This window comes from Balaenoptera ricei, chromosome 5, assembly GCF_028023285.1.
Source record: "Balaenoptera ricei isolate mBalRic1 chromosome 5, mBalRic1.hap2, whole genome shotgun sequence".
Taxonomy (NCBI): Eukaryota; Metazoa; Chordata; class Mammalia; order Artiodactyla; family Balaenopteridae; genus Balaenoptera; species Balaenoptera ricei.
The window spans coordinates 36435508-36463412 of NC_082643.1; the positions used below are offsets into that span (position 1 = coordinate 36435508).

Consider the following 27905-nt stretch of genomic DNA (forward strand, 5'->3'; position numbering starts at 1 on the left):
ACACAGCCCAAAATAAATAAATAAATAAAAATTTAAAGAAATGAAAAAGGAGAAGTTACAACAGACACCACAGAAATACAAAGCATCCTAAGAGACTACTACAAGCAACTCTATGCCAATAAAATGGACAACCTGGAAGAAATGGACAAATTCTTAGAAAGGTATAACCTTCCAAGACTGAACCAGGAAGAAACAGAAAATATGAACAGATCAATCACAAGTAATGAAATTGAAACTGTGATTAAAAATCTTCCAACAAACAAAAATCCAGGACCAGATGGCTTCACAAGTGAATTCTATCAAACATTTAGAGAAGAGCTAACACCCATCCTTCTCAAATGCTTCCAAAAAATTGCAGAGGAAGGAACTCTCCCAAACTCATTCTTTGAGGCCACCATCACCCTGATACCAAAACCAGACAGAGATACTACAAAAAAAGAAAATTACAGACCAATATCACTGATGAATATAGATGCAAAACTCCTCAACAAAATACTAGCAAACAAAATCCAACAACACATTAAAAGGATCATACAACATGATCAAGTGGGATTTATCCCAGGGACGCAAGGATTCTTCAATAAACACAAATCAATCAGTGTGATACACCATATTAACAAATGGAAGGAGAAAAACCATATGATCACCTCAATAGATGCTGAAAAAGCTTTTGACAAAATTCAACACCCATTTATGATAAAAACTCTCCAGAAAGTGGGCATAGAGGGAACCTACCTCAACATAATAAAGGCCATATACAACAAACCCACAGCAAACATCATTCTCAGTGGTGAAAAACTGAAAGCCTTTCCTCTAAGATCAGGAACGAGACAAGGATGTCCACTCTCACCACTATTATTCAACATAGTTTTGGAAGTCCTAGCCATGGCAATCAGAGAAGAAAAAGAAATAAAAGGAATACAAATTGGAAAAGAAGAAGTAAAACTGTCACTGTTTGCAGATGACATGATACTATACATAGAGAATCCTAAAGATGCCACCAGAAAACTACTAGAGCTAATCAATGAATTTGGTAAAGTTGTAGGATACAAAATTAATGCACAGAAATCTCTTGCATTCTTATACACTAATGACTAAAAATCTGAAAAAAAAATTAAGGAAACACTCCCATTTACCATTGCAACAAAAAGAATAAAATACCTAGGAATAAACCTACCCAGGGAGACAAAAGACCTGTATGCAGAAAACTGTAAGACACTGATGAAACAAATTAAAGATGATACAAACAGATGGAGAGATATACCATGTTCTTGGATTGCAAGAATCAATATTGTGAAAATGACTATACTACCCAAAGCAATCTACAGATTCAATGCAATCCCTATCAAATTACTAATGGCATTTTTTACAGAACTAGAACAAAAAATCTTAAAATTTGTATGGAGACACAAAAGACCCCGAATAGCCAAAGCAGTCTTGAGGGAAAAAAACAGAGCTGGAGGAATCAGACTCCCTGACTTCAGACTATATTACAAAGCTACAGTAATCAAGACAGTATGGTACTGGCACAAAAACAGAAATAGAGATCAATGGAACACGATAGAAAGCCCAGAGATAAACCCACACACCTATGGTCAACTAATCTATAACAAAGGAGGCAAGGATATACAATGGAGAAAAGACAGTCTCTTCAATAAGTGGTGCTGGGAAAACTGGACAGCTACATGTAAAAGGTTGAAATTAGAACACTCCCTAACATCATACACAAAAATAAACTCAAAATGGATTAGCGACCTAAATGTAAGACCGGACACTATAAAACTCTTAGAGGAAAACATAGGAAGAACACCCTTTGACATAAATTACAGCAAGATCTTTTTTGTTCTACCTCCTAGAGTAATGGAAGTAAAAAAAAAAATAAACAAATGGGACCTAATGAAACTTAAAAGCCTTTGCAAAGCAAAGGAAACTACAAACAAGACGAAAAGACAACCCTCAGAAGGGAGAAAATATTTGCAAACGAATCAATGGACTAAGGATTAATCTCCAAAATATATAAACAGCTTATGCAGCTCAATATTAAAGAAACAAACAACCCAATCCAAAAATGGGCAGAAGACCTAAATAGACATTTCTCCAAAGAAGACATACAGATGGCCACGAAGCACATGAAAAGCTGCTCAACATCACTAATTATTAGAGAAATGCAAATCAAACTACAATGAGGTATCATCTCACACCAGTTAGTATGGGCATCATCAGAATATCTACAAACAACAAATGTTGGAGCGGGTGTGGAGAAAAGGGAACCCTCTTGCACTGTCGGTGGGAATGTAAATTGATACAGTCACTATGGAGAACAGTACGGAGGTTTCTTAAAAAACTAAAAATAGAATTACCATATGACCCAGCAATACCACTACTGGGCATATACCCAGAGAAAACCATAATTCAAAAAGACACATGCACCCCAATGTTCATTGCAGCACTATTTACAATAGCCAGGTCATGGAAGCAACCTAAATGCCCATTGACAGATGAATGGATAAAGAAGACGTGGCACATATATACAATGCAATATTACTCAGCCATAAAAAGGAATGAAATTGGGTCATTTGTAGAGACGTGGATGGATCTAGAGACTGTCATACAGAGTGAAGTAAGTCAGAAAGAGAAAAACAAGTATCGTATATTAACGCATATATGTGGAACCTAGAAAAATGGTACAGGTGAACCAGTTTGCAGGGCAGAAATAGAGACACAGATGTAGAGAACAAGCGTATGGACACCAAGGGGGGAAAGTGGCAAGGGTGGGTGATGGTGTGATGAATTGGGAGATTGGGATTGACATGTATACACTAATATGTATAAAATGGATAACTAATAAGAACCTGCTGTATAAAAAAATAAATGAAATTCTAAAATTAAAAAAAAAACATTTTCAGTATACTCATGGGATGACCTTTCAAGGAAGGCTCCTGTTGAATCCAGACGATAGTGAAGCTATAAAAAGTAAGATAAAACATAAAATTAACCATTTTAAAGTGAACAATTCGATGGCATATAGTACATCCGCAGTTATGCTACCACCACCTCTATCTAGTTCTAAAATAAACTCTGCATCCATTAAGCAGTTTCTCCCCCTTCCCTGCTCCCTCTAGTCCCTGGCAACCACCAATCTGCGTTCTGTCTCTATGGACTTACCTGTTCTGGATATTTCACATAAATGGAATCGTACAATATGTGACCCTTTGTGTCTGGCTTCCTTCATTTACTATAATGTTTTTGAGGGTCATCCATATTGTAGTATATATCAGTACTTCATTCCTTTTTATGGCTGAACACTATTCCATTGTATGTATATACCACAATTTGTCCATTAATCTGTTGATGGGCTTTTAGAATATTTCTATCTTTTGGCTCTCTGTGAATAATGTTGCTATGAACACGAGTATACATGTATTTGTTTGAGTACCTGTTTTCAGTTCTTTTGGCTACACACCCAGGAGTGGAATTGCTGGGTCACATGGTAGTTCTATGTTTGACCTTTTGAAGGACTGTTTTCCACAGTAGCTGTGCCATTTTACATTCCCACTAGCAATGTACTGTACAAAGATTCCAGTTTCTCCTTATCCTCCTCAACACTTCTTTTTTTTAATAGCCATCCTAATAGTTGTGGAGTGCTACTTCATTGTTTTGATTTGAATTTCCCTAATGACTAATGATGTTGAGCATCTTTTCATGTGCTTGTTGGCCATTTGTATATCATTTTTGGAGAAATTTCTCTACAAGAACTTTGCCCATTTTTAAATTGGGTTATTTGTCTCTTTGTTGTTGAATTGTAAGTGTTCATTGTATATTCTGCATACTAGACCCATATGAGATATATGATTTGCACATACTTCTCCTGTTCTGTAGGTTGTCTTTTCACTTTCTTGACAATGGACTTTGATACACAAAAGCTTTTAATTTTGATGAAGTCCAATTTATCTGTTTTTTTCTTTTGTTCATGCTTTTGGTGTCCTGAAGCTTTATTTATGACAGGGACTTAATGCTTTCGAGGAAAACTAGACCTTTTCCAGAAGGTAACCTTTACTTTAAAATCCAGAGCCTTGCAAATACAGATGTAACAGCTCCTTTGGAATCAATGGAAGAATAGAAGGGCCAGAAGCCACCTCAAGCACTGTTTAGAGAAGCTACTAGAGGAATCTCACTTCGATACAAATTAAACATCAGTGGCAGAATCATAAATATTTTAAAATTACCATAGATCAGAAAGGACAGTGTCTTTGAATTATTATTTTTAAAATCAAAGTCAGAAGGCTTGATACAAAATTTGTGGAAATGATTATACTGGGTTGGCTAAAACGTTCATTCAGGTTTTTCCATAACATCTTATGGAAAAACCAAAACGAACTTTTTGGCCAACCCAGTATTTCAACATTTTTCTGTTTCTATGCTAGTTAATTTTGATAGCTACTGTGCTTCCCTTTATAAATAAGGAGACTCTTCCAAATTGCAATGACTGTATTTTTCTCAAAGTTTGTTTGCCTATAATTTACCTGATACCACAAATCAGCCAAATGGATCTTAACTTTATTTTTACCTCAGTGTATTATTTAGAAATATATACAGGGAAAAAAAAGCCACAGTTTATTTTCTGGTTCTTGGTTATTGTCATAGGGTATTGAAAGGTTAAGCTGATCTAGTAGCTTTACAAGCAGAATTTAGTTAAGCTCAGAAGAGAGACAACAGCCAGTGTATTTGCCTTCTCCCAAATACATGGAACTAACTTCTGATTCATGTGCGTAAGTATGATCAGATTAAGTGAGCATTTTTTAAAAAAAATGTGAGGCATTTATATTTGGGGAATAAAATAAGCCCACTTCTCTGGGCTTCTGAAGACAAACGTATCAAATCAAGCATTTTCTCTGTAGATGTAGTGAGTACGTCTCATCGGATATTATATTCAACAAAATAAGTGGGTCATGAAAGCATTGTCCTTGGACTTTGTTCCTTTCCTTTGTTCTTTGATTGAAAAATTCCATTCTACCCCAACGAATACTACATTTTTTACCCCCAGGAGACCAGAGATGGCTAGTGCAACACAAATGTCTGTGAGTTCTAAAAATATATATTATTATGTGCGAGGCACACAAACTCCTCCTTGAAAATGCTCCGCAAGCGGTGATTAAAACTTTTCAACTTGGACCCCTTTCATGCTGCTGGGCTGGGCCTTCCAGTGTTCGCTCTCTGTCTCCCCTTCTTCAAAATGAAACACAATATCTTAAGCTAACAGAACCCAAAGAGGCTGATCATTGGCTCCCATTGTCCCCTGAGGCTTCAGCCCCGCCCCCTTGGCTTGTGCTGACAAGCTGTTTATATTTTTGTAGGGGCCACCCTTTAACTGGGCAGCCTGATGACTATAATGGACTCGATTGTCTGTGGGCTGCAGAGAGCTGAGTCCCCACACCTGAGGAGGCTGGGGCCCGTCTCTGATGCACTGGAGTGGTTGATATGGAACACCGGTAAGGGCGCTTCTAAGTGTGTGGTGATGCTTTTTCTGGGCTGGCTGGTTGATCCTGAGCACTGTTTTGGAGAAACAAGTTGTGACTGAATTGCTAGCTTTTTCCTGGTTTTAATTTTCTGCCTGCTAAAGACGGAAGGAAGAGATTGGTTCTCTGGATCTGCAGGCGAAGCTCATAGGGATCCCTGTCAACACTGCCAAGAAAGGAGCAGGGAAGGAAACAATTGGGGAGAGATGCAAGCAAGCGGGTTTGACACCAAAGCAACACGGAAGAGGCAAAGCGTAGGGCTACTTCGGTGATGCTGTGAGACTCAAAGCCTGTTTTATTTTCTAACTTAGCTGTTCACAGACGGGAGTTTAGCTTTGCCACTGTGGGGTTTCTGTAAGCCAGCTGTTAGCCCGTGTAACTCAGCCAACCCGCTTTGAAAGGGTCTAAGATCTGCTGGTGTTTTCAAAGGGCAAACCGTAGTAGTCTTGTTTGCCATAAATAGTTCTATTCAGAAATTTGGGAACGGTTTAGAGCTGCAGGCTGTAAAGTTTTATTGCCCCATAAAAGTGCTCAGAGGGTACTAAGGCCGGCTGCAGTGGGGCTCAGGAATGACGGAAAGCCCCGGGCGATTAGAGCATTTGTCCTTGACTAGCCAAGAGAGAAGCCCGTGGAGCCAGAGGACATCACGTGAGAGGTGGGGCTGAGCCCTGAAATGGGTTTCGCCAGCGCTCCTGGGCATGTCAGTGAGCGAGGGCAGAGGGCTGTTCATCGGTGCCTGATTTCGTGACCCTGGATGCCCCCTGTGGCGGAGTAGCCACCTCTCCCAGGGCAGAGGGCCACACGAGGCGAGGGAGGAGGTGTGCTGTTGCTGGGCGATCAGCAGGGGCGAGCGGATGGACCGTCATTTTCTTTCTTATTCTCTCTGCCCACCAGCTGGCTGTTTTAAGACCCACACTGCGTCCTGCAATGGAGGCAACTCTTGTGCCAAACGCTTATCGAAGAGGTGCTAGGGGCTCCTCACATCCCAAGGCCGGCAGGGTTAGGAACCAGGATGGCTTCACGTTCTTTCCTTTTCTCTCCTGCCGCTCTCTTCCTCTTCCTCCCTTCCTCGCTCAGACATTTACGGATCCCTAGTTACTATGTGCAAGTCCCTGGGGACATAGAGCTCAGAAGCATGGTGTCGGCCCTGGAAGAATTCACAGTCTGTTGGAGAACCACCAGGGCAGAGTTATGATAGAAATATGTACGAGGCGCGGTGGGAGGGTGGGAGGGAGCACCCTTAGCCAGATTGGGGATATCAGTGAAGGCTTTGTGGAGAGAGGGAGGATTCCAGAAGGGAGTCTTGAAGACGGAGGAGGAGTGGGTCAAGTGGACATGGAGGGAAGGGTGACTAGTGCTAGAAGTCTCTGATGTGGTCGGTCAGTGGTGGGTCTTGTGAACATCTGTGTACCAGGGCTGGAAACCACTGAGCCAAAGGGTCCAGAGGCAGGAGGCAGTATTCAGGGAACAACTAAACTGCTTGTTTAGTGTGGTTGAAACCTAGCATGTGAGTGAAGGAGTGATTCTGGCTGAGATGAAACTGACAGAAAATGAAGCCAAAGAAAATTGTTCCATAAGGATGAAGCAAAGTGGCAAGATCTTGACACCTGTTTTATCAGGGTAGTAGATGTTTAGGGATCCGTCATCTACTTTTTTTTCAATATAAATTTATTTATTTATTTGTTTATTTATTAATTTATTTATCTTTGGCTGCACTGGGTCTTTGTTGCTGCGCGCAGGCTTTCTCTAGTTACGGCGAGCGGGGACTACTCTTCGTTGCAGTGCACGGGCTTCTCACTGCGGTGGCTTCTCTTGTTGCAGAGCACAGGCTCTAGGCGCGTGGGCTTCGGTAGTTGTGGCATACGGGCTCCAGAGCGCAGGCTCAGTAGTTGTGGCGCACAGGCTTTGTTGTTCCGCGGCATGTGGGATCTTCCCGGACCAGGGCTTGAACCAGTGTCTCCTTCATTGGCAGGTGGATTCTTAACCACTGTGCCACCAGGGAAGTCCTCCATCATCTACTTTTGTGTTTGTTTAAATTTTTCATAATAAGTTTTGTAAAAAGTAGGATGCACCAAGACCAGAACATAGCTCAAACAGAGCTGAACTTGAATCCCAGGTCTTCTGGCTTCTAGTGACTATTGGAGACTTTGTCAAGTTACTGAACCCCTCCAGTTCTCATTTGCCTCACCTGAAAATGGGAGTAATAATGTCCAACTCACTGGGCTGTTATGAGGATTGAGATGACAGAACATGTAGACATCCCTCCATAGCATTTGGCATGGAATCATTCCTTTTCCCTCTCAGATGAACCGTCTCATCCATTCTGATTGAGGTTTCTAGATGATGCTGTAGAGGGTTCCAAGCAGGGAACCTTGAAATGTTCTGTAAGCTACACAAGCAAGAACCTGCAAAGCAAGGTATTGAGCTGTAAGCAAATCTGGGGCTAGACAAGTGGCCTGAAAAACATCCATACCACAGACTGACACGTGTGAGTTTACAAAGGTTAGCCCTGCAGATGGCTAAGGAACAGAGAGCCCGGTGACCTTGGCTCTCCCAAGGCCTCCCTACCTAGAGCAATGGAACCCCAATTTGATTTACATTTATAATCCCTTGCATTTCACGTATTCTCTGTCTACTTAAATTGTCAAGTGAGACACACTCACACCACCACTCACATGCAATTAATGATAATTAATAAGCATGCAATTTGGTCATCCTGGATGTTAAAAGGACCCATCAAGAAAGATGGAAAGCAGATCAGAACCATAGACAGGGATTTCATCCCCTAGGGAGCCCCTGGGAGCCATTTAGATAAGCATCATCTCACCTCAAGCCAAACCTGCTGGGAACACGATCCCTTATCACACCTGCAGTCCTGTTCAGCCTTTCAAGGAGAGCATTTCCTGGTATGTAGGTCTTTAACTACGAGGTGTGTTTGCCCACTCTTGGCCCTTGCTTTCTAGTACCATACCTGATGAGTCAACACTGAGGGAACGGCACACTTGATGTTTTGCAGCTGTTGTGCAAAATAGAACTTCAGTGAAATTCCTCAACCGGTTGACTGTATAGAAACCGCAAGGAGCCAAAGGGCCAGCCTCTGACTTTACAAACACCAGATATGCTTCTTGACACCGGTCTCTGGAACTAACTTGGCAAATGCTGTCCATTCTTAATGGTTGTGTAGGAGGAAGGTATTTAAGTCTATAGCATCCTCAAAGCCTCGGTACAGACCTGGTCAGGGCAGGCCGTGTCCAATGTGTGTTCTTCAGTGTGTTAGGGAGCTAAACCTATCTTCACTGAGATCCCACCAGGGACCCTCCAAGGACAGAGTTCTCATTGGGTGCATTTTCCCCCCTCCGACTTCTCCCACTCTGCCCACAAGGGTAAAACAGAGTTCACGCTGAACTTTGAAGCTGTAACCTGGCCTCAGAACTATGTACCATAAAGAGCACTCACGTGTTTTCCAAGGTAGTTTCAAGTCCATATAGTTTCCTAGTTGCAACACTGGGTGATTTCACTTTAACTGCAGGAGCTTTAAGCAGAATCTTTCTGAGGAGCCTCTTAGTGCAAAAGCCCTGTGAAATCTGCAAGGCCAACTCCTTCCATGGCCCTCAAGCGCTCGGCGGGCACCTGGACCATCACTGCATTTCCAGGACTGCCCAGGAGAGCCGAGTCTCTTTGCTAAGTCACTGACACACAGGTTCTTGCACTGGGAACCAAGCGACAAAAACCAGGACTCTTAGGATACAGGATTCCTGACCTGTGCTCCTCACTGGATGATTCTATTATCTTAAGAGCATTTTTAACTAGAAAACAGCAGCCATCGGTGATTTCTCAGAAATGTGGCCCATTTCAGTACACCCTCAGGGAGGCTAGCTATTGTGTCTTCTGGATACTCTCTGTGATCTGGGCACACTGGGGGCGCAGCATAAATATTAATTAATGCCAGTCTGTTAGGAAAAGAAAATGGGAAGACCCCTATAGCAGTGACCCTACAAGCCCCAGAGGCCTTGCTGGAACTGTGACAAGGAAAGGCAGTGACACGGCCTGAGAAAAGCAGCTTTCTTCCCACACTCAGCTCAGGCACTGAAGCAGGGGTGGCATTGTCTGCGCTGTCGCTGGCGGGTGGGAGGGGTCCCTGGCAGCCGCCCAGCGTCCCCCATCGCCGTCCGGGGTATTCAGGGAACACGGGCCTCCTTGCCGACCGGGGCTCCCCAGCTGCCGTCTGCACACAGACCTGGGGCGCATTACGAGGGGCAGAGTCCTCGGGGGAGGGGAGCTGCTGCTACGGAGGGGACCTGGGCTCAGGGCAGAATCGGGTCGGGTGGAAGGAGGGCTTGGCGACCGCTGCTCCTTGTCCTTTCCGGGAACTGGAGTCACTGGGTCAGAGAAACGTCTCAATACCTTCCGGGTTTCCAAGGCTGGTTGTAAACCTGCTCCTTTAGGGTGGAAACACGTCCTTGTATCCACACCCCTGTGAGGGCTTTAGGATCCGGGTGGGGAAGGCAGTCCCATCGGAGCAGCTCCCAGTTCTTTCTGTGGAAGCTGATACTGCAGATCTCCTCCCCCAAGTGGTTGTAAATCTCCCTTCTCCTCCATTTTTGTTCTTTAGTCTCTGAAAAGCCTGAGAAGGGGATGGGGGCGGCAGGCAGGGAGAAGAAAAGAGGCGGAGTGGGGCGGGGCTGGAGAGGAGGAAAAGCTTCCAGCTCCTTCCTCTCGCCAAGGCTTGTTTGTTACTGCGGTGGGAGTTTTTGTTTGGGGGCCTTTCGTTTTTCCTCTGAATCAAAGCAATCCGTACTGGTGCAGCCCGTGGAACTACTCTTTCCAGCTCGTAGCCCCCAGGCCGAGGCTTGTGTCTCTAATTCCTTCTATTAACGCCAAGGGAACTTAGGTTTTGTTCTGATCTCCTCCAATTCCCAGGCACGTACTTTCCCAGCCCTGGACTGGGGAGCTTTGTGCGTGTGGTAGATCACAGAGCCATCAGGCTCCAGCACTTAAAATGGAGGGACTAACACTGATTAAGCACCAACTGTATGCCAGGGACTGTTCTAAGTGCTTTGTGTATATGAACCAGTTACCCCTCCAAGGTAGGTATTATCATTCTCTATTTTCAGGTGAGGAAACTGAGCCTCGGAGAGTTAAGAAAATTGTCCAAGGTTGCACAGCTGGTCAGGGGCAGGCTGGCATTCTGGCTCCGGAAGCTGCATTTTTAACCAATATGCGATACCCCCAGGGATGCATTATATTCTTTCGTATGTATACAGAAGAGTGTATGTATTCAGGCCCCTATTTCTGGTTATTTAACTTCTTTCAAAATTTTTTCCTATTATTGATAATGTAATGATGAATGTTTCTGTAATAATAGCTAATAATTCTTAACATTTATTGAACTGCTAACGGTGACAGGCACTGTTTCAAGTTCTTTATGCATCGTAACTAACTTAATCTTTGTGACTACTATTAGTACTGTTTAACCAATGAGAAAAATGAGGCCAGAGCAGTTGGTTAAATATTTTGTCCCAGGTTGCACAATTAGGAGGTGGCAGAGGTTATCTCAAAGCTGTTGGTCTTATGATGCTGTCTAGACATCGGTCTGTGACCACACCTCTGATACTGCTTCAGGAAAGATTCTGCAGCTGGAATTAATAGGGCAGAAGATAGAAATATTTTTAAGGATCTGGACATATATCACAAAATTATTTTCCAGGAACACTGGATACTTATGCTAATTTGTATTCCCATGAGTGCTATGCAGTTGATTAAGGAATCTAAAAAGTTGGGTGAGCCCCTGGGCGACGTGTCCATAAACCGTTTGGATTTTGTCAGTTAATCCGGGCATTTACTATCATTAATGATATTATTTTTATGAAAATAAAATATATGTCTGCCTCAAAACTACATTTCGGTGGGAGCATCTGAGGTGCTGGTAATGTTCTGTTTCTTGATCTGGATGGTGTTTACCCTGTTATCACAAGGATGAATTATCCTTGTGATAATTCATCAAGCTATTGCCTTAGAACTTATGCACTTTTCTGTTTGTAATTTATACTTAATAAAAGTTTATTTACACACTACTATGTGTAAAATAGGTAAACAACAAGGACCTATTGTATAGCACAGGGAACTATATTCAATCTCTTTTAATAACCTATAATGGAAGAGAATCTGAAAAAGAATATATATATGTATAACTGTATCACTTTGCTGTACACCTGAAACTAACACAACTTTGTAAATCAACTGTGCTGCAATTCTAAAAATTTAGAAATTAAAATGTATTTAAAAAAAAACTATCAGGGACTTCCCTGGTGGTCCAGTGGTTAAGAATCCGCCTGCCAATGCAGGGGACACAGGTTTGATCCCTGGTCAGGGAACTAAGATCACACATGCCACGGGGCAACTAAGCCTGTGCTCTAGAGCCCGTGAGCCACAACTACTGAAGCCTACGCACCACAACTACGGAGCCCGTGCGCTCTAGAGCCCGTGCACCACAACTAGAGAGAAGCCCGAGCACCGCAACGAAAGATTCTGCATGCCACAATGAAGACCCGCCGCAGCCAAATAAATTAATTAATTTAAAAAAAAACTATTAAATATAACCTTTTGGAAGTTAGGGATAGAATACATTGGAATCCATTGTAAAGAATAACAAAATGACTCAGTCATCACCATGTTTTCTCCACATGTTGGATAAAAGGAGATTTTACAAGAAACAGTTTCTTGATTCCCTTTTTTCTCATCTCTAATATGAAAATTGAATAGACATTAAACCACAATATTCCTAAGAAATACAGTTCTAAAAAAGTCCTTTGCCTGTTTCTATAGTTTTGGTTTTGTCCAAGAAAGGTTTTTTTCTTTGAAACTTCAAAAGTATGACACAAATTTAAAATAGTCAGAGTTATGATGAATGAGTTTTTGGCAAGGACTTGAGAGCAATGATTATGACCCCAGAGAGAGTTGTTCTCTTTCTGTCTTCGCTTTCTAATGTGTTCTTCCTTAATATTTGGCTTTGAGGTACTGGGTTCTGTGATATGGCCTGATGCCTCTATTCAGTAATGTCCCTAAAGACTCAGGTACATCTTTCCATGGCTAATGGATCAGCCCAAGAAGATCAATATATCATCATTTCAAGAAAACATTATAAGAAAGTATGCTCTTACTCTAATGGAAGCCAGTTGCAACTTCCTTATCAATTTACCAATTGTTTTAAAATATTATTTTAGTGCTTATTTCCCTCTGCTGACTTTATATTTGATCTAAAATTAATTATTTAGCCCCATTCAATTTCTTAGTTCCTGGACTCCAGTTGTAATTTTTATCAGTTTTTATTCCTCTGCCACAGAGGACTGAAGTGGCTGCAGGATGAGGACCTTTCATGACGAGACAAAAGGAGCCATGTTTCCCAATTCTTCCTTTAGTTTCTACCCCCACCCCCTGCCAAAGTCTCAACGTGAGATTCTGCAAGTTCTTTGATTAAGTTATTAATATTCCTTTATTTAGACTGACTTTCTTCCATTTCTACCAAATATCTCACCACTGTGTTAGTCTGCTCAGGGTGACATCACAAAACACCGTAGACTGGGTAGCTTAAACAACAGAAATGTATTTTCTCACAGTTCTGGTGGCTGGAAGTTCAAGATCAAGGTGCCCACATGGGTGGGTTCTGATGTGAGCCCTCTTCCTGGTTAGCAGATAGCAGCCTTCTCACTGTGTCCTCACATGGTCTTTTCACTCTGCATGTGGAGACAGGGAAATCTCTGGTGTCCCTTCCTCTTCTTATAAGGACACTAATCCTATTGGATTAGGGCCACACCTTACGACCTCATTTAACCTTAATTATTTCCCTAAAGGCCCTGTCTCCAAATATCCCTGAAATAAATGGGGTAAGTGCTTCAACATGTGAATTTGAGGGAGGGCACAACTCAGTCCATAACGTTACCAGAGTCACTACAATTAAACTTAAGCTTTGTTGGGACTTCCCTGGCAGTCCAGCGGTTAAGACTTTGTGCTTCCAATACAGGGGTGTGGGTTGGATCCCTGGTTGGGGAACTAAACCCCACGTGCTGCTCAGCCTAAAAAGAAAAATTAAGCTTTGTTTTCCCTTTCAAAGTAGGTCTTTTTTTTCCCCCCTAGTGTTTCTGTTAAATGACATTTAATTTTTTAATATGTAAAACATTTTTGGATTTCTGCTAACTGTACTATGGGATTCCAGACATAAAGAAGACATAGACCCTACTCAAGTAGATGCCTCCAGGAGTTTATATAAAGTAATGAAGGAGATGATTGCATGCACAAAGAACCAGAATACCTGGAAGGCTAGAGATTCTTTAAAAGACACCGTGCTATGCTATGGGATTCAGAGGAAAAGATTATCCTCCTCCAAGGGCCACCATTTGAGCATCATAATCAGGGACAGGCAGGCTGTGGACTGGGGAAGATGTAGACAAGGGCACACCAGGCTCAGCAGGAGTGGGCACCAGGAAGCAGGAAAGTGCAGTGCAGTTGGAACTGAGGGAGTCAGGAGGGAGCACTGTGGAGGCTAATCTTAGGGCATAAGAGCAGGTTGGTCACGCTCTGAAATCAGCACTTAAAAAAGAGTCACTGTGACTAAATGGCCCTTGACAATCTGGATACTTTGTCTCAGTAATTCTGATGCCATCAATTTTTTCTCCAGCGTTGCAACAGACCAGTTTCTTTGCGCACCAGATGAAGTATGTAGCTGGCTGTGCTGTGTGTGGGAGAGGGAGGGGGAGAGAGAGGAAAATGAAGGAATGAGACTGTATCTTTAAAAAATAAGATCACACTTACCACGGCAGGATGCTCACACAAAGAAAGCCATGAGAGCACCAAGACTGGCTGAGAGAACAGAAGAGTCTTTCCAAGTTCCCCCCAACCAAAATATTTCACTTACAACACTTGATGTAAATATATGAACTGGCAACATAAAGGAAATATTCATGGAAGGGAGCATATTTAAAATGTTCCACATACTAGTGATCAAATAAATACAAAATTTAAAAACAATGAGTTACTATTTTCTCCTTATCAGATTAGCAAATATTTTAAAATGATACTGCTGGTGAGGGTGTGTGTCTCATGGCACACATTGCTAATGGGAATGTAAACTGTTACAACCTTTCTAGAAAGTAATTGTGCAATGTTTTACTCTCTTGAGAGCCCCAGAAATATTAATACACCTTGATGGGATAATGCCACTTACAGGAACCTATGCTGAGAATACAGAGGTGTGTTCAAAGGTGTGTGTTTAACAATTTCACTGAAGTTTAATTTATAATAATTGGAAATTTAGAAACAATCTAAATGTGAACTCTTGGAAAATTGGCTGCATAAATGAGGTATCAATTAATGGAATATTCTTCAGCTGTTTAAAAATGTGTTTTCAAATAATTTTACTGATATAAATTTGCATATTATAAATATGTTTTAAAAAAGCATTTTCCAAAATTATGTATGTAATAAAAATATGCATGAGGAAAAAATAGAGATAATAAATTGTAATGATATTTATTCATATTGCAAATATTTATTAAGCATATTGTATGTCTGGCAATGTATTCTTCTGTAGCTAGTGGGTCTATAGATGATTTCTATTTTATTCTTTATACTTTGCTGGGTTTTCCAAATTTTCTAGAGCATTTAATTACTTTTTGTCCAAAATATGCATTTTAATAAAACCTTTCTACCTTTTGGGGCCCAAGTCCACCCTTCCATAAAGTATTTCGTGGTTACACTAATAAGAAATAATCTCTAGCTTTTCTATGACTCTTTCATACTGATCTTAACATGTATGGTCTTGAATTGGAGCCACTGTATGTATAATGTTCATCCCAACTGGTTTGGGAGCTACTGGAGAACAGGGATTATGATTTAGAGGTCCTGAGTATCTAAGCAAAAGCCTAGCTCTCCTTCCCCACCTTCCATAAAGCCTTTCCTGCTACTTGAAAAAGTGGGTGATTTCTTCTTCCCTTGAATCCTCAAAACAGCTTTTATGCCTCTTTTATTGGAGGTCCATTCTGCTTTGGATGATAGTTAATTGTGCTTGTCTTGACCCTCTATTCGTCACTCAACTCCTGATTATAGGAAATGAATCTTGTTCCTCTCTGTGCCCAGAGCGGTGCCTTGTATAAGGTGTGTGCTTAATAGACAGTTGGACCTATGACTGAATGTGTATCATGTTAGAGAGTGTTCTAATTTCATTCTTTTACATGTAGCTGTCCAGTTTTCCCAGTACCCACTTAATGAAGAGACTGTCTTTTCTCCATTGTATATTCTTGCCCTCTTTGTCAGAGATTAATTGACCACAGGTGCGTGGATTTATTTCTGGGCTTTCTATCCACTCCATTGATCTATAAGTCTGTTTTTGTGTCAGTACCATACTGTTTTGATTACTGTAGCTTTATAGTATAGTCCGAAGTCAGGAGGCCTGATTCCTCCAGCTCTGATTTTCTTTCACAAGATTGCTTTTGCTATTCGGGGTCTTTTGTGTCTCCATACAAATTTTGAAATTTTTTGTTTTAGTTCTGTGAAAAATGCCATTGGTAATTTGATAAGGATTGCATTGAATCTGTAGATTGCCTTGGGTAGTATAGTCATCTGACAATATTGATTCTTCCAACCCAAGAACGTGATGTATCTTTCCATCTCTTTTTGTCACCTTCAGTTTCTTTCATCAGCATCTTAAATTTTCAGAGTATAGATCTTTTGCCTCTTTAGGTAGGTTTATTCCTAGCTATTTTATTCTTTTTGATGCAATGGTAAATGGGATGGTTTCCTTAATTTCTCTTTCTGATCTTTCATTGTTGGTGTATAGAAATGCGACAGATTTCTGTGTATGGACCTATGACTGAATGAACATGAGCTCTTTCCAGCTATTTCCAACAGGTGCCCTGCAGTTAGCACCTGCTCAGAAGGGTTGAAGACTGCTGTACAGGCCCAGGAGCAGAAGGTGAGATCAGAGATGCCTACAAAGACTAAGTAGCCCCAAAGCACTGAGCAATGGTAGTCATGAAGCCCAACCCCCCAGAAGAATCTGCCAGGAAATAACTTCACCTTAGACCTGCGATGCCCCCAATACTACTCTTTAGCTCCTCTCTGGGTCCTGAGAACTTTATCTGTAAAGCTTTACCTTCTTTCCCCATTTCACAAACTCATAGAGATGAATTCCCCAAAGAATTCCGCTCCTCCAGTCATAAATTGAACATCATAGATTTGCCCTGCTGCCCATTTCAGGCCCTAATCCCCCAAAGGTGGTCATTAAGAGAAAAGTTTAAAATCAAGGACTGCATAAATATAATTTTAGAATAAAAAAACACAAGGAAATAAGGCACAAGTTTCGGTTCCATGGAACATGCATTTATTGTGCTCCAAATTTTTGCAAAGCCTTGTCCTGGGCACTGAAAATGATCCAAAGATTAAATAGGACATTGATCTCATTCATTAGATTCTGTGTGAATATACGGCACTGTAACAGGAAAGGGGGGAGTGGAGGGGAGGGGTGGGGGGGGGTCGCTGCACAGGGCTGCAGGGGTCTGCACTGGGACTGGATAGAGGTGGCAAATAAATGGAAGTGCTGCTGGAAGTTATGCTCATAATTGTGGCCATTGATACTTTGGGTCTGTGCCCAGGAAATGTAAGATGTGGGTGTAAAAGAGTTCTGAGCACAATTTGCAATGTTTGTATGGGGACTGGGACCCCGACACCACCAAGCAATTCTCTGCAACACCAGCAGGGTGTCCTACAATTCAGCTCAATTCTGACACTGCTACCTCGAGAGAGCATCAGACTCCACAGGTTAAAGGTTTGGTCTCACAAGACTACACCCGCACACACACTCCCACCCATTTCCACCCGCTCTGAGGCCAGTCACAAGTCCAGGTTGTCACCTATGCTTCTGATCCACCGGCCACAGGCAAGAGGTTTCAATGACCCCCTCCTTGGGCTCGATTAATTGGCTAGAGCAGCTCACAGAACTCAGAGAAACATTTTTCTTGCTAGATCACCAGTTTATTATGAAAGGCTAAAACTCAGGAACAGACAGATGGAAGAGATGCACAGGGCAAGGTGTGGGGAAAGTGTGAGGAGTTTCCATGCTCTCTCCAGGCATACCACTCTCCCCAGATCTCCATGTGTTCCCCAACCTGGCTCTCAGAACTGTGTCCTTTTGAGTTCTTATGGAGGCTTTATTACATAGGCATGACTGATTAAATCATTAGCCATTGGCGATTGATTCAACCTCCAGTTCCTCCCCCTCCCCAGAGGTCAGGGTGTGGACTGAACATTGCAACCCTCAAATGACAATGTTGGTTCTCCTGGCAACCAGCCCCCATCCTTAGGTGTGGTCCAAAAGTCACCTCATTAACGTAAAAAAAGACATTCTTATGGGTCTCATCACTTAGGAAATTCCAAGAATTTTAGGAGCTCTATGCCAGAAATGGAACGAAGACCAAATAGGTATTTCTTATTATAAATCACAATATCATGGGGTGGGATTCAGATAGAATAGGAAAGGCTTTAGGAAAAAAAACAAGAAACAAAGTTCTAAGGCAATATTGGATAGAATGTGTGATATGAGACAGGTTGTTATAGAAAAAAAAAAAAAAGGTAGAAAAAGATGGTATTTAACTGAACCCAGCGCATCTGTCAATGCTCTTAGCTAGTGTTAACACTAGTTACTTTGAGCATAAATGGAATTCGTTAAAGAATATTAAAACACCATCAAGAAAGTGAAAGAACAACTTACAGAATTTAAGAAAATATTCTCAAGTCATATTCCAATAAGGGACTTGTTTCCAGAATATAAAAATTAAAAAATAAAAAATAAATTTAAAAAGACAATTAAAGGGACTTCCCTGGTGGCGCAGTGGTTAAGAATCTACCTGCCAATGCAGGGGACATGGGTTCGAGCCCTGGTCCGGGAAGATCCCACATGCCGTGGAGCAACTAAGCCCGTGAGCCACAGCTACTGAGCCCACGTGCCACAACTACCGAAGCCCGCACGCCTAGAGCCTGTGCTCTGCAACAAGAGAAGTCACCGCAATGAGAAGCCCGTGCACCACAACAGAGAGTAGCCCCCCACTCGCCGCAACTAGAGAAAGCCCGCGTGCAGCAACGAAGACCCAATGCAGCCAAAAATAAATAAATAACAATACAAAAATGGGCAAAGAAGGATGATTGCACAACATTGTGAATGAATGTACTTAATATCACTGAACTGTACACTTCGAAATGGCTAAAGTCGTAAATTTTATGTATTTTTAACCACAATTAAAAAAATTTTTTTAACGGATAAAGGATTTTAATAGACATTTTTTCAAAGAAGATACACAAATGGTCAAAAAGCACATGAAAAGATATTCAACATTATTAGCCTTTGGGAAATGCCAATAAAAACCACAATGAGATACCACTTTATACCCATTGGGAAATTGGAACCCTAATATAATATTGCTAGTGGTAATGTAAAATGATGTAACTGCTTTGGAAAACAGTCTGGCAGTTCCTCACATTTTTAAACATAGAACTACCACATGACCCAGTAATTCTCCTCCTAGATATATACCCGAGAGAAATGAAAATATATTTCAGACAAAAACTTGTACACAAATGTTCATAGCAGCATTATTCATACTAGCCAAAAAGTGAAAACAATCCACTGATGAACAGGTAAACAAAATGTAGTATATCCAGACAATGAAATATTATTTGGCAATACAAGGAATGCTGTACTGATATGTGCTACAACATGGATAAATCTTAAAAAAATTTTGCTCAGTGAAAGAAGCCAGGCACAAAAGGCCACGTGGTGTATGATTCCATTTATATGAAATGTCCAGAACAGGCAAATCCACAGAGACACAAAGTAGATTAGTGGTTGCTGGGGGCTGGGAGGAGGGGGAAATGGGGAGTGACCAGCTAGTGTGTGTGAAGTTTCTCTTCAGGTTGATGAGAATGTTCTGGAATTAGATAGTGGTGATGGTTGCACTACCTTGTGAACATACTAAAAGCCACTGCATTGTACACTTTGGTTTTTTTGGAAGATTCTTTTTTTTTTATTGAAGTAAGATTTATAATGTGTTAATTTCAGGTGTACAACAAAGAGATTCAGTTATACATATATGTATCTTTTTTTTAAAGATTCGTTTCTCTTATAGGTTATTACAAGATATTGCGTATAGTTGCCTTTGCTATACAGTAGGTCCTTGTTGGTTATCTATTTTATATATATGGGTTGTCCACTTTAAATGGATGAATTTTATACTATGTGAATTATATCTCAATAAAAGCAGTTGTGGGCTTGGGTTTTTTTGTTTTGTTTTGTTTTTTGGTTTTTTTTAAAAGAATATTACATGACTCAGAGAATCTTCAAGAAATTCAGAGACTTGCATTTCTTGAAGGCTTGGAGGCTACCCCACTGAGAACAATGCCTGAATGGTATCACAGGATGGTTCCAGGATGAGCCCCAGTACCGCTCCTCCGGGCACAGGCATCTAGGACCTTCGCCCCTGTTGCCTCTGGGCCTCCATACCCTTCCACCAGACTCCATCACCTCACAGAAAGCAGCTTCCTTAGAGTCTGATTTCCCATATTGCTTTCACCTGGACCGAAGCCTAGCATCTATCCGCCTGACTGCCAGAGCCTAGGCCGCAGTTTCGAGCCCTAACTGCCAAGGAGGCTGAGAAAGGAGGTTGGTTGTAGGAGACGAGTCAAACAAATGTCCACCACCTCCCACTTCCCTCAGGGAGTTTGCTGGACAATGACTTTATTTTATTGTTTTATTTTAATTTTTATTTTTTTTGGCCATGCCAAGAGGCATGCAGGATCTTAGTTCCCCGACCAGGGATTGAACCCACGCCCCCTGCGTTGGAAGCGCGGAGTCTTAACCACTGGACCGCCAGGGAAGTCCCTGGACAGCGATTTTAAAGTCACAAAATATTGGAGCTAAACAAGCCCTTTGAAGTTCATGTGTTCTGACAGTTCTCCAATGACTACCACACTGCCAAAGGCAATGGCAATTTCTAGCTCTGTCTTGCCTGACTTTGTAAGCGTCTGGCAATGTTAATCATTCCTCTCTTAAACATTTCTCTTCATGGTTTGTGGGTCACCCCTCTTGTACCTTTCTAATCATTTTTCTCTCACTTTCCACCCAGAGCTGCTCTCTTTGTCCACTTAAAACTGGTGTTTCTCCACATCTCCAAACTCAATCCTGCTCTTTTTTTAGTCTTTATTGAATTTGTTACAATATTGCTTCTGTTCTATGTTTTGGTTTTTTGGCCAGGAGGCATGTGGAATCTTAGCTCCCCGATCAGGGATCAAACCTGCACCCCCTGCATCGGAAGGTGAAGTCTTAACCACTGGACCCCTGGGAAAGTCCCTTCAATCCTGCTGTGAATTCGCACTGTGAATATTAGGGGTTAAATTGTGTCCCCCTAAAATCCGCGTGTTGAAATCCTAACAGCCAGTACCTCAGAATGTGACTTTATATGCAAATAGGGTAATTTCCAAACAGGAAATAGAGATAAGGGTAGATGTAATTAGTTAAAATGAGATCATACTGGAGTGGGGAGGCCTCTAATCCAGTTATCACTGGTGTTCTTATAGAAAGGGGACATTTGGACCCAGACGCTCACACAGGGAGAAAGCCATGTGATTGAAGTACTGCTGCCACGAGCCAAAAAAACTACTAGAAGCCAGGAGAGAGTCCTGGCACAGATCATTCCCTGGTGCCCTCGGGGGAGCATGGCCCCACTGACACACTGATCTTGGACATCTAGCCTCTAGAACTGTGAGACAATAAATTTCTGTTGGAGCCACCCAGTTTGTGGTACTTTGTTATGGCAGTCCTAGCAAATGTGAATTTCTTTTACCCCCGTATCTTCTATTATAGGTGGGCAACTGCTTAATGTATGTTTTCAGCCCGTAACACCCCCAAATACCTTATAGATCTATGTGGCAGTGTTGTCTGCTAGGACATTTGCATTTGGATAGCCCACAGAAACTAGAAACTCTTTTTTTTTTTTTTTTTAAGTTTCATTTTTAAAAAAATTTTTATTTATTTATTTATTTATGGCAGTGTTGGGTCTTCGTTTCTGTACGAGGGCTTTCTCTAGTTGCGGCAAGTGGGGGCTACTCTTCATCGCGGTGCGCGGGCCTCTCACTATCGTGGCCTCTCTTGTTGCGGAGCACAGGCTCCAGACGCGCAGGCTCAGTAGTTGTGGCTCACGGGCCTAGATGCTCTGCGGCATGTGGGATCTTCCCAGACCAGGGCTCGAACCCGTGTTCCTTGCATTGGCAGGCAGATTCTCAACCACTGCGCCACCAGGGAAGCCCCATAGAAACTAGAAACTCTTAAACCACACTCGTCATTCCTCAGATGCCACTTGTTCCCCCTTCTTCATTTGTCTCTTGCTGAATCTACCCCATTGCCCACTGTCAGAAACCTGAGTGACAGCCTACAACTCTGCTCCCCCCCTTGTGACGGGCCATCAAATACTAAAGGTTACACCTCTCACACATCTTTGGAGTCTTTTCTGTCCACCCCGGACCCACCTCCACTCCCTTCCAGATGCCTTCCACAGCGATCTTTCTGAAACACAAATCTAATCAACTCACTTATCTGCTTTAAAATTCTTCAGAGGGGCCTCATAGCTTCCAAACAAAGGTCAAATCCTGGAGTTTAGCTGATAAGATCTTTATGGTTTGACTGCTTGCCACCCTGGATAACCCCATCTCTCACCTTTGCACCTCTCGCCTGCTTTCTGCTGACATACAGACGTTCAGATCTCCTCCTACCTGTCTTCATTCTACCTAATGCCCGCTCAGTCTTCAAAACTCAAACGCAGCCTCTTCTGGGAAGCCTTCCTTGATTTCCAGCATGATTCAAAACCTGCTTCTGGGTGCCAGTAACCCTCTGAGCGTAGACTATTACAGCAATTTCACAACGCACTGCAACTGTTGGTTTCCACCCCCTTTCTCTCCCCCTGCCCCCCGCCCCGCTACTAGTAAGGCACTTGAGAGTAGAGACTTCAGGCTTTTTCCAACTTTCTTTTCTCAGCCTAGTGCCTGGTACACGCAAATGTTTCCAGGCGGAAGGAAGGGGAGGGGAGGGAGGGGGGAGGCTCCCTACCCTAACCTGCTTTACAGAGTAAAATATAAGACCTTGAGACGCAGTAATTTCTCCTCATTTTCGGTGCCGATTGTGTCCTCGTTGACATTGTCAGAATTTACTGAAAGTAAACGCAGAGATTTTTTTCCTCTCTCACTTTCAGGAGTTGTGATTGCTCTGAGTAATGAGCCATTCTGTCCTAGAGACTGACCCTTTGCAGCCAGGGCAAACAAGTCATTCCCCCGAAGGGACAGACTTTGCAGCGTGTTTACAGGGCTGGGGGGAGGACGCGTGTTCGGGAGTAGCCCTGAGAACCGCGCCCACCCTTCTTCTGCCCGGGGACTGCGATTGGTCCTCCCCCGCGGCGGGCCGCGGGAGCCCGCAGTCAGCGCGCGCGGAAAGCAGTCGGGAACCGGGCGCCGCGTTGCGTGTGCTCTGCCTGCTGCGTGTGCGGGGATTAGCGGCCGCGCCGGGGGCCGGAAACGCCGCGGGCGCCGGGCAGTGCGTAATCCAGGATTTGCCGCGGTCGCGCGGTTGATGGAAAACAGATGTCTCAGCCCCGGGCCTGAGCACAGGATGGAAGTGACCGATCCGAGCGCCTCTTGGAAGCGAGGACACCGAGTTGAGGCTCTTCGGGATCCAGCCGGGAGGCGGCTCTCCCTCGGCTCGTGGGTTTTCGCGGCTTCAGCATAGAGCCCGAGAGCGCCGGGCGGTGCCGCGGCTTCACCCGCCGCGGGCCGTGCGCGCCTCTTCTGTCGCCGAGCGGGTCGCCGTCGCTCAGTAAGTCGGTTGTTGCTGGGCCGCGGCCCGGGCTGTGCGTGCGCGGCTGCGCCGGTGGGCCCGACCCGGCCCCATGGAGCCTCCCCTCTGGGCGAGGTCTGCGTGGACCGAGGTGTGCGGAGCCGGCGGAGGCTCCGCTTCCGGGTCCTAGGCGGTGGGGTGGGGGTGTGCATGGGGGGGAGCCAGGGACCGGCCGCCAGCCCCGCGCCTGCCTCGCTCTTCTGGGGCGGGGACTCTCCGCCAGTCCCGAAAGGTGTGCGCCGAGCTTCGGAAGAAACGCTTTTCTCGTCATTTTGCAACTGAGGGGAAAAGAAAAGAAAAGATATTCTGCAACCTTAAAGCAGTAGATGTAATAATTGTTGAAAAGATGGGTTTCCTTCTCTCTTTACATTTCGGTCGTTTCCCTACAACCAACTACTGAAACCGATTTCCTTCCTAATTAGCCTCTACTCAGATCCTCTGCCCAAGTTCATGCTACAGTTTTGGCTTCTTAGAGGAGAGCGATGTTGATTTCTTGAGGGTTTTCAGGGCTTTTTTTGGATTGATACATTATGAAAAGACATGCCCCATGTTGCAAACCGCATGCTGCGGACAAATTAGGTAAGAGGCTGGGAGTGGAGAGGAACGTTTGTCGCGTGAAGTGCCTGTCAGATCCCAAGCTTTCTATGAACTCTAAATTCGTTCCCACCTGTAATCCAACCCCACAGGCAACTGGGTCTTCACCCCTCCCCTCCCCCCAGAATTCAGCAACCTTAATTTATGAATAGAGACAGCTTTAGATTCAACCGCTTTTGAAATGGTTGATTTTAAAGCACCTAGAGTTCCAGACATCCAAAGAGCGGCTGAGCCCCTAGGGTGGTAGGGTATGCTCACCAATGCCTTTTTTCCCCCGCGAGACAGTTTTTAGCCTATTTTCTTCTAAAAATGGAGAGTAACTTTTCCATCAGTCATTTTAGAATACAGTTATGGGCTTGTTGCGCGGCTCCTTGTATTTCCGAGTCCTTACCGGGGGCGGGGTGGAAGAGGTAATGTGCTTGCTTCACTACCACCCTGCTCTCTTGACCTCCAGTCTCAGTTTGCCACGTGATTACAACCCTGCAGACCTAGTACCTGCCTTTCGGTGGAAAGAAACAAAAGAGCAGGAATGACTCAGAATCCTTGGGATACCACAACCTTAACCAAAGATGCAAGGGATTTGATTGAATTCTTTATGACGCACATTACTTTGTTCCTTCCTCTTCAAACCTAAGTATATCTAGCAATTAAGGATCAATTATAAAAAAAGAAGCAAAAACTCGACCTCTCTCCACCCTCAGGATAAACACAGATTTGGTTGAGTCGGGCATGGCCACCTACACTAATGAAATGTCTTCATGGTGAGATAATTCATATTCTGACTGGGTACAAGAGGATAGCACCAGATCACCACCATATTTGCACATTCTTTTTCCTGGACCCTCCCTTTTTTCCCTACCATTTTCTATACTGTCTTATTTAGGTACATACCATGCCACTCTTTTGGATCATGGAATCTAGGATATAATTACCTTTTAGAGTCAACTTGTTTAGATGACAGTGTCCCCTTATCAGTATTCTCAGAACATTTTTCCAAATCCTGCCTTTATTTCCCTGGAAAACTCTTTGTCTATTAAATCCTCCATTGGAAATTCCGTTGTATCTTTCAAAAGCAAATATGGCACCTACATCTTGAATTCTTTTTCTTGCATCATCATTTTAATGTTGACTTGCATGGTTTCCTGATTGTCTGGTCAGCTTATTTCTGCTTCATATTGAAACACAAATGGAAAGAACTTTGCAGGCTTCCCTGGTGGCACAGTGGTTAATAATCCACCTGCCAATGCAGGGAACACGGCTTCCAGCCCTGGGCCGGGAAGATCCCACAGGCCGTGGAGCAGCTAAGCCCGTTCACCACAACTACTGAGCCTGTGCTCTAGAGCCAGTGAGCCACAACTACTGAAGCCCACGTGCCTAGAGCCCATGCTCTGCAACAAGAGAAGCCACCACAATAAGAAGCCTGCGCACCGCAAAGAAGAGTAGCCCACGCTCGCCACAACTAGAGAAAGCCCGCGCGCAGCAACAAAGACACAGTGCAGCCAAAATTAATTAATTAATTAATTAATTTAAAAAAAGAAAAAGAAAGAAAGAAAGAAAGAACTTCGCATATAAGACACTGAATATAAGTGGGTTAAGGAGTCTCCTTGAGAATTAAGAGCACACACTCTGACCTTTTCTTTGGTCTGTCCTAAGGTTGAATTCTGTCATTGGAGTTTCTGTCCACTGCTTACTCTAGAAAGAGGCTGGATATTTACCTTGAGGCTCAGGCGTGATCTGTTTATTTGGCCTTTTCTGAGCAGCAGTAACTCACCACCTCTCCAGCCTCTGCTTGGTGAGAATTTGGCCTGCTCAACAGAGATAACCCAATCTGGTAATACAGCAATGCTGAAAAAACCTTTCAAAGTGCCATACTGAAATTCTAAAATCTGGGAAGATAACACGTTCTTCTTCTCTCATTACTCCACTAAAAATGACACTGCTTGGTTTACACCAAAATCCATCTTGGATTATAAATTCCCAAAAGACAATCTTAGCTTGATTTATACAGGCTCTAAAGGTTTATGCTGGCAGGTGCTGGCAGTACGCTTCTGCTGCTGCTGCTAATGATGCAGATAGGAACAGGGACGGTTTTCCTTTGGGGTTTCGTAAGAAAAATATAATACTTTCCCGAATATCTGTTTGAGAGGCTTCTCTGAGACTGTTATCTTAAAAACCTTGAGTCAAGGCTGAGGCACTGGCATGCTCCGTCTCCAGCATTATTTCTTATGCTCTTAGATATCAGACCTCAAGACTGACCTGCCAGTCGGCAGGTCCGAAAAAGTCACTGCAAGTTATCTGAGAGTTTAGTTTATTTTCTCTGGAAGAGAATGGTAGGTCTTTGATATGGCTAGGATTTGTTCTTAGAAGAATTGGTAAATGCAACCTTTGAGATAAGTAGCTAGAGGGGAAATGAAGAGGAATAAACCTAGTGAGAAAAGCCAACTGTTTACCAGCCACTCAGCTTTTAAGAGTTTAGTGGAGGGCTTCCCTGGTGGTGCAGCGGTTAAGAATCCACCTGCCGGGGGCTTCCCTGGTGGCGCAGTGGTTGAGAGTCTGCCTGCTAATGCAGGGGACACAGGTTCGAGCCCTGGTCTGGGAAGATCCCACATGCCGCAGAGCAACTAGGCCCGTGAGCCACAATTACTGAGCCTGTGCGTCTGGAGCCTGTGCTCCACAACAAGAGAGGCCACGATAGTGAGAGGCCCGCGCCCTGCGATGAAGAGTGGCCCCCGCTTGCCGCAACTAGAGAAAGCCCTCACACAGAAATGAAGACCCAGCACAGCCAAAAATAAATAAATTAAAAAAAAAAAAAAAAAACAGTGCCAGGATTTAAATTTAAAAAAAAAAAGAGAATCCACCTGCCAATGCAGGGGACATGGGTTCGAGCCTTGGTCTGGGAAGATCCCCTGTGTCGTGGAGCAACTAAGCCTGTGCGCCACAACTACTGAGCCTGCGCTCTAGAGCCCGAGAACCACAACTACTGAGCCCAGTGCTACAACTGCTGAAGCCTGCGTGCCTAGAGCCCATGCTCTGCAACAAGAGAAGCCACCGCAATGAGAAGCATGCGCACCGCAACGAAGAGTAGCTCCTGCTCGCCGAAACTAGAGAAAGCCCGCGCACAGCAACGAAGACACAGTGCAGCCAAAAATAAATAAAAGAAATAAACTGATAAAAAAGAAAGAGTTTAGTGGAAATTCAACCTCAGAATTTGAGCTCTTTTTGGCAAATATTTTGCCTTAATGAATACTGATTCCTTCCTATGTAAAACTATTATTTTTGCATATCCTGCCTTTGAATCTCATCTTAATCCTTGAACAGAAATATCCTCTCCCTAGAATTTACAGTACCTTCTTCTTTTTCATGACATACTGGATGTCTAGATTAAATTTATTTAGGCAGAAGTGCTGGCCAGGAAGCTTAGGATGTGTCCTTGAGTCAGACAAAAACACTGTATCGGTCAGCATCTTTATTAATTTATGACAGTTTAGAAGGTCCCAAATAGAAGTTGTGAAACTGGTTCTCTTCCAACCTGACTGCAGTAAAATGAATCAACATGCAGACTTCTGGAACCAGAGCAGTTTGTACAAATATGCTGGAGGCAATTGGAGTTCTGGGAGTTGATTAGCTTTCTAAATCACGGTCTCATTAGAAATGTTTTTCAGGTTTCAGAATGTCTGCTGTTTGAGGGATGTCTTTTTTAGTTTACATATAGTAATTGATTTAAACCAAAGTATGGGGAGAGGCATAAAGTCTGGCTGACCTGCTTCTTTCCTATTAGGATCAGAACTAGCATTTTAGGACTCTCATTGCTGACCTTCAGGGATGCCGATCGTGAGGATCAGGAAGCAAACAACATGGAAAGGTTCTCAGAT

General features: G+C 43.2%; 2 protein-coding genes across 9 annotated transcripts in view; one reads left to right on the forward strand and one right to left on the reverse strand.

Annotated features, from left to right (window-relative positions):
* TRIM2 (tripartite motif containing 2) overlaps positions 1 to 27905 on the forward strand; it is a 260093-nt gene that overhangs the window by 43410 nt on the left and 188778 nt on the right. For 2 of the 8 annotated variants that reach the window (XM_059922627.1, XM_059922628.1), the window contains exon 1: positions 22828 to 23418. The exons of 1 other annotated variant lie outside the window; for it this stretch is intronic. The gene's annotated coding sequence lies outside the window, so the exon portion shown is untranslated. Of the gene's footprint in view, positions 1 to 5395; positions 5490 to 22827; positions 23419 to 27905 lie in introns of those variants that run through there. 5 more of the 8 variants (XM_059922629.1, XM_059922633.1, XM_059922634.1 and 2 more) reach the window with 5 other exon arrangements.
* LOC132365828 (synapsin-1-like) lies at positions 22509 to 24360 on the reverse strand. The gene is made up of 2 exons (XM_059922638.1): positions 24292 to 24360; positions 22509 to 23717 (listed from the first exon to the last, which is right to left on the reverse strand). Exon 2 carries the CDS (start codon positions 23589 to 23591, stop codon positions 22671 to 22673), a length of 921 nt encoding a protein of 306 aa, XP_059778621.1. The 5' UTR covers positions 23592 to 23717; positions 24292 to 24360; the 3' UTR covers positions 22509 to 22670.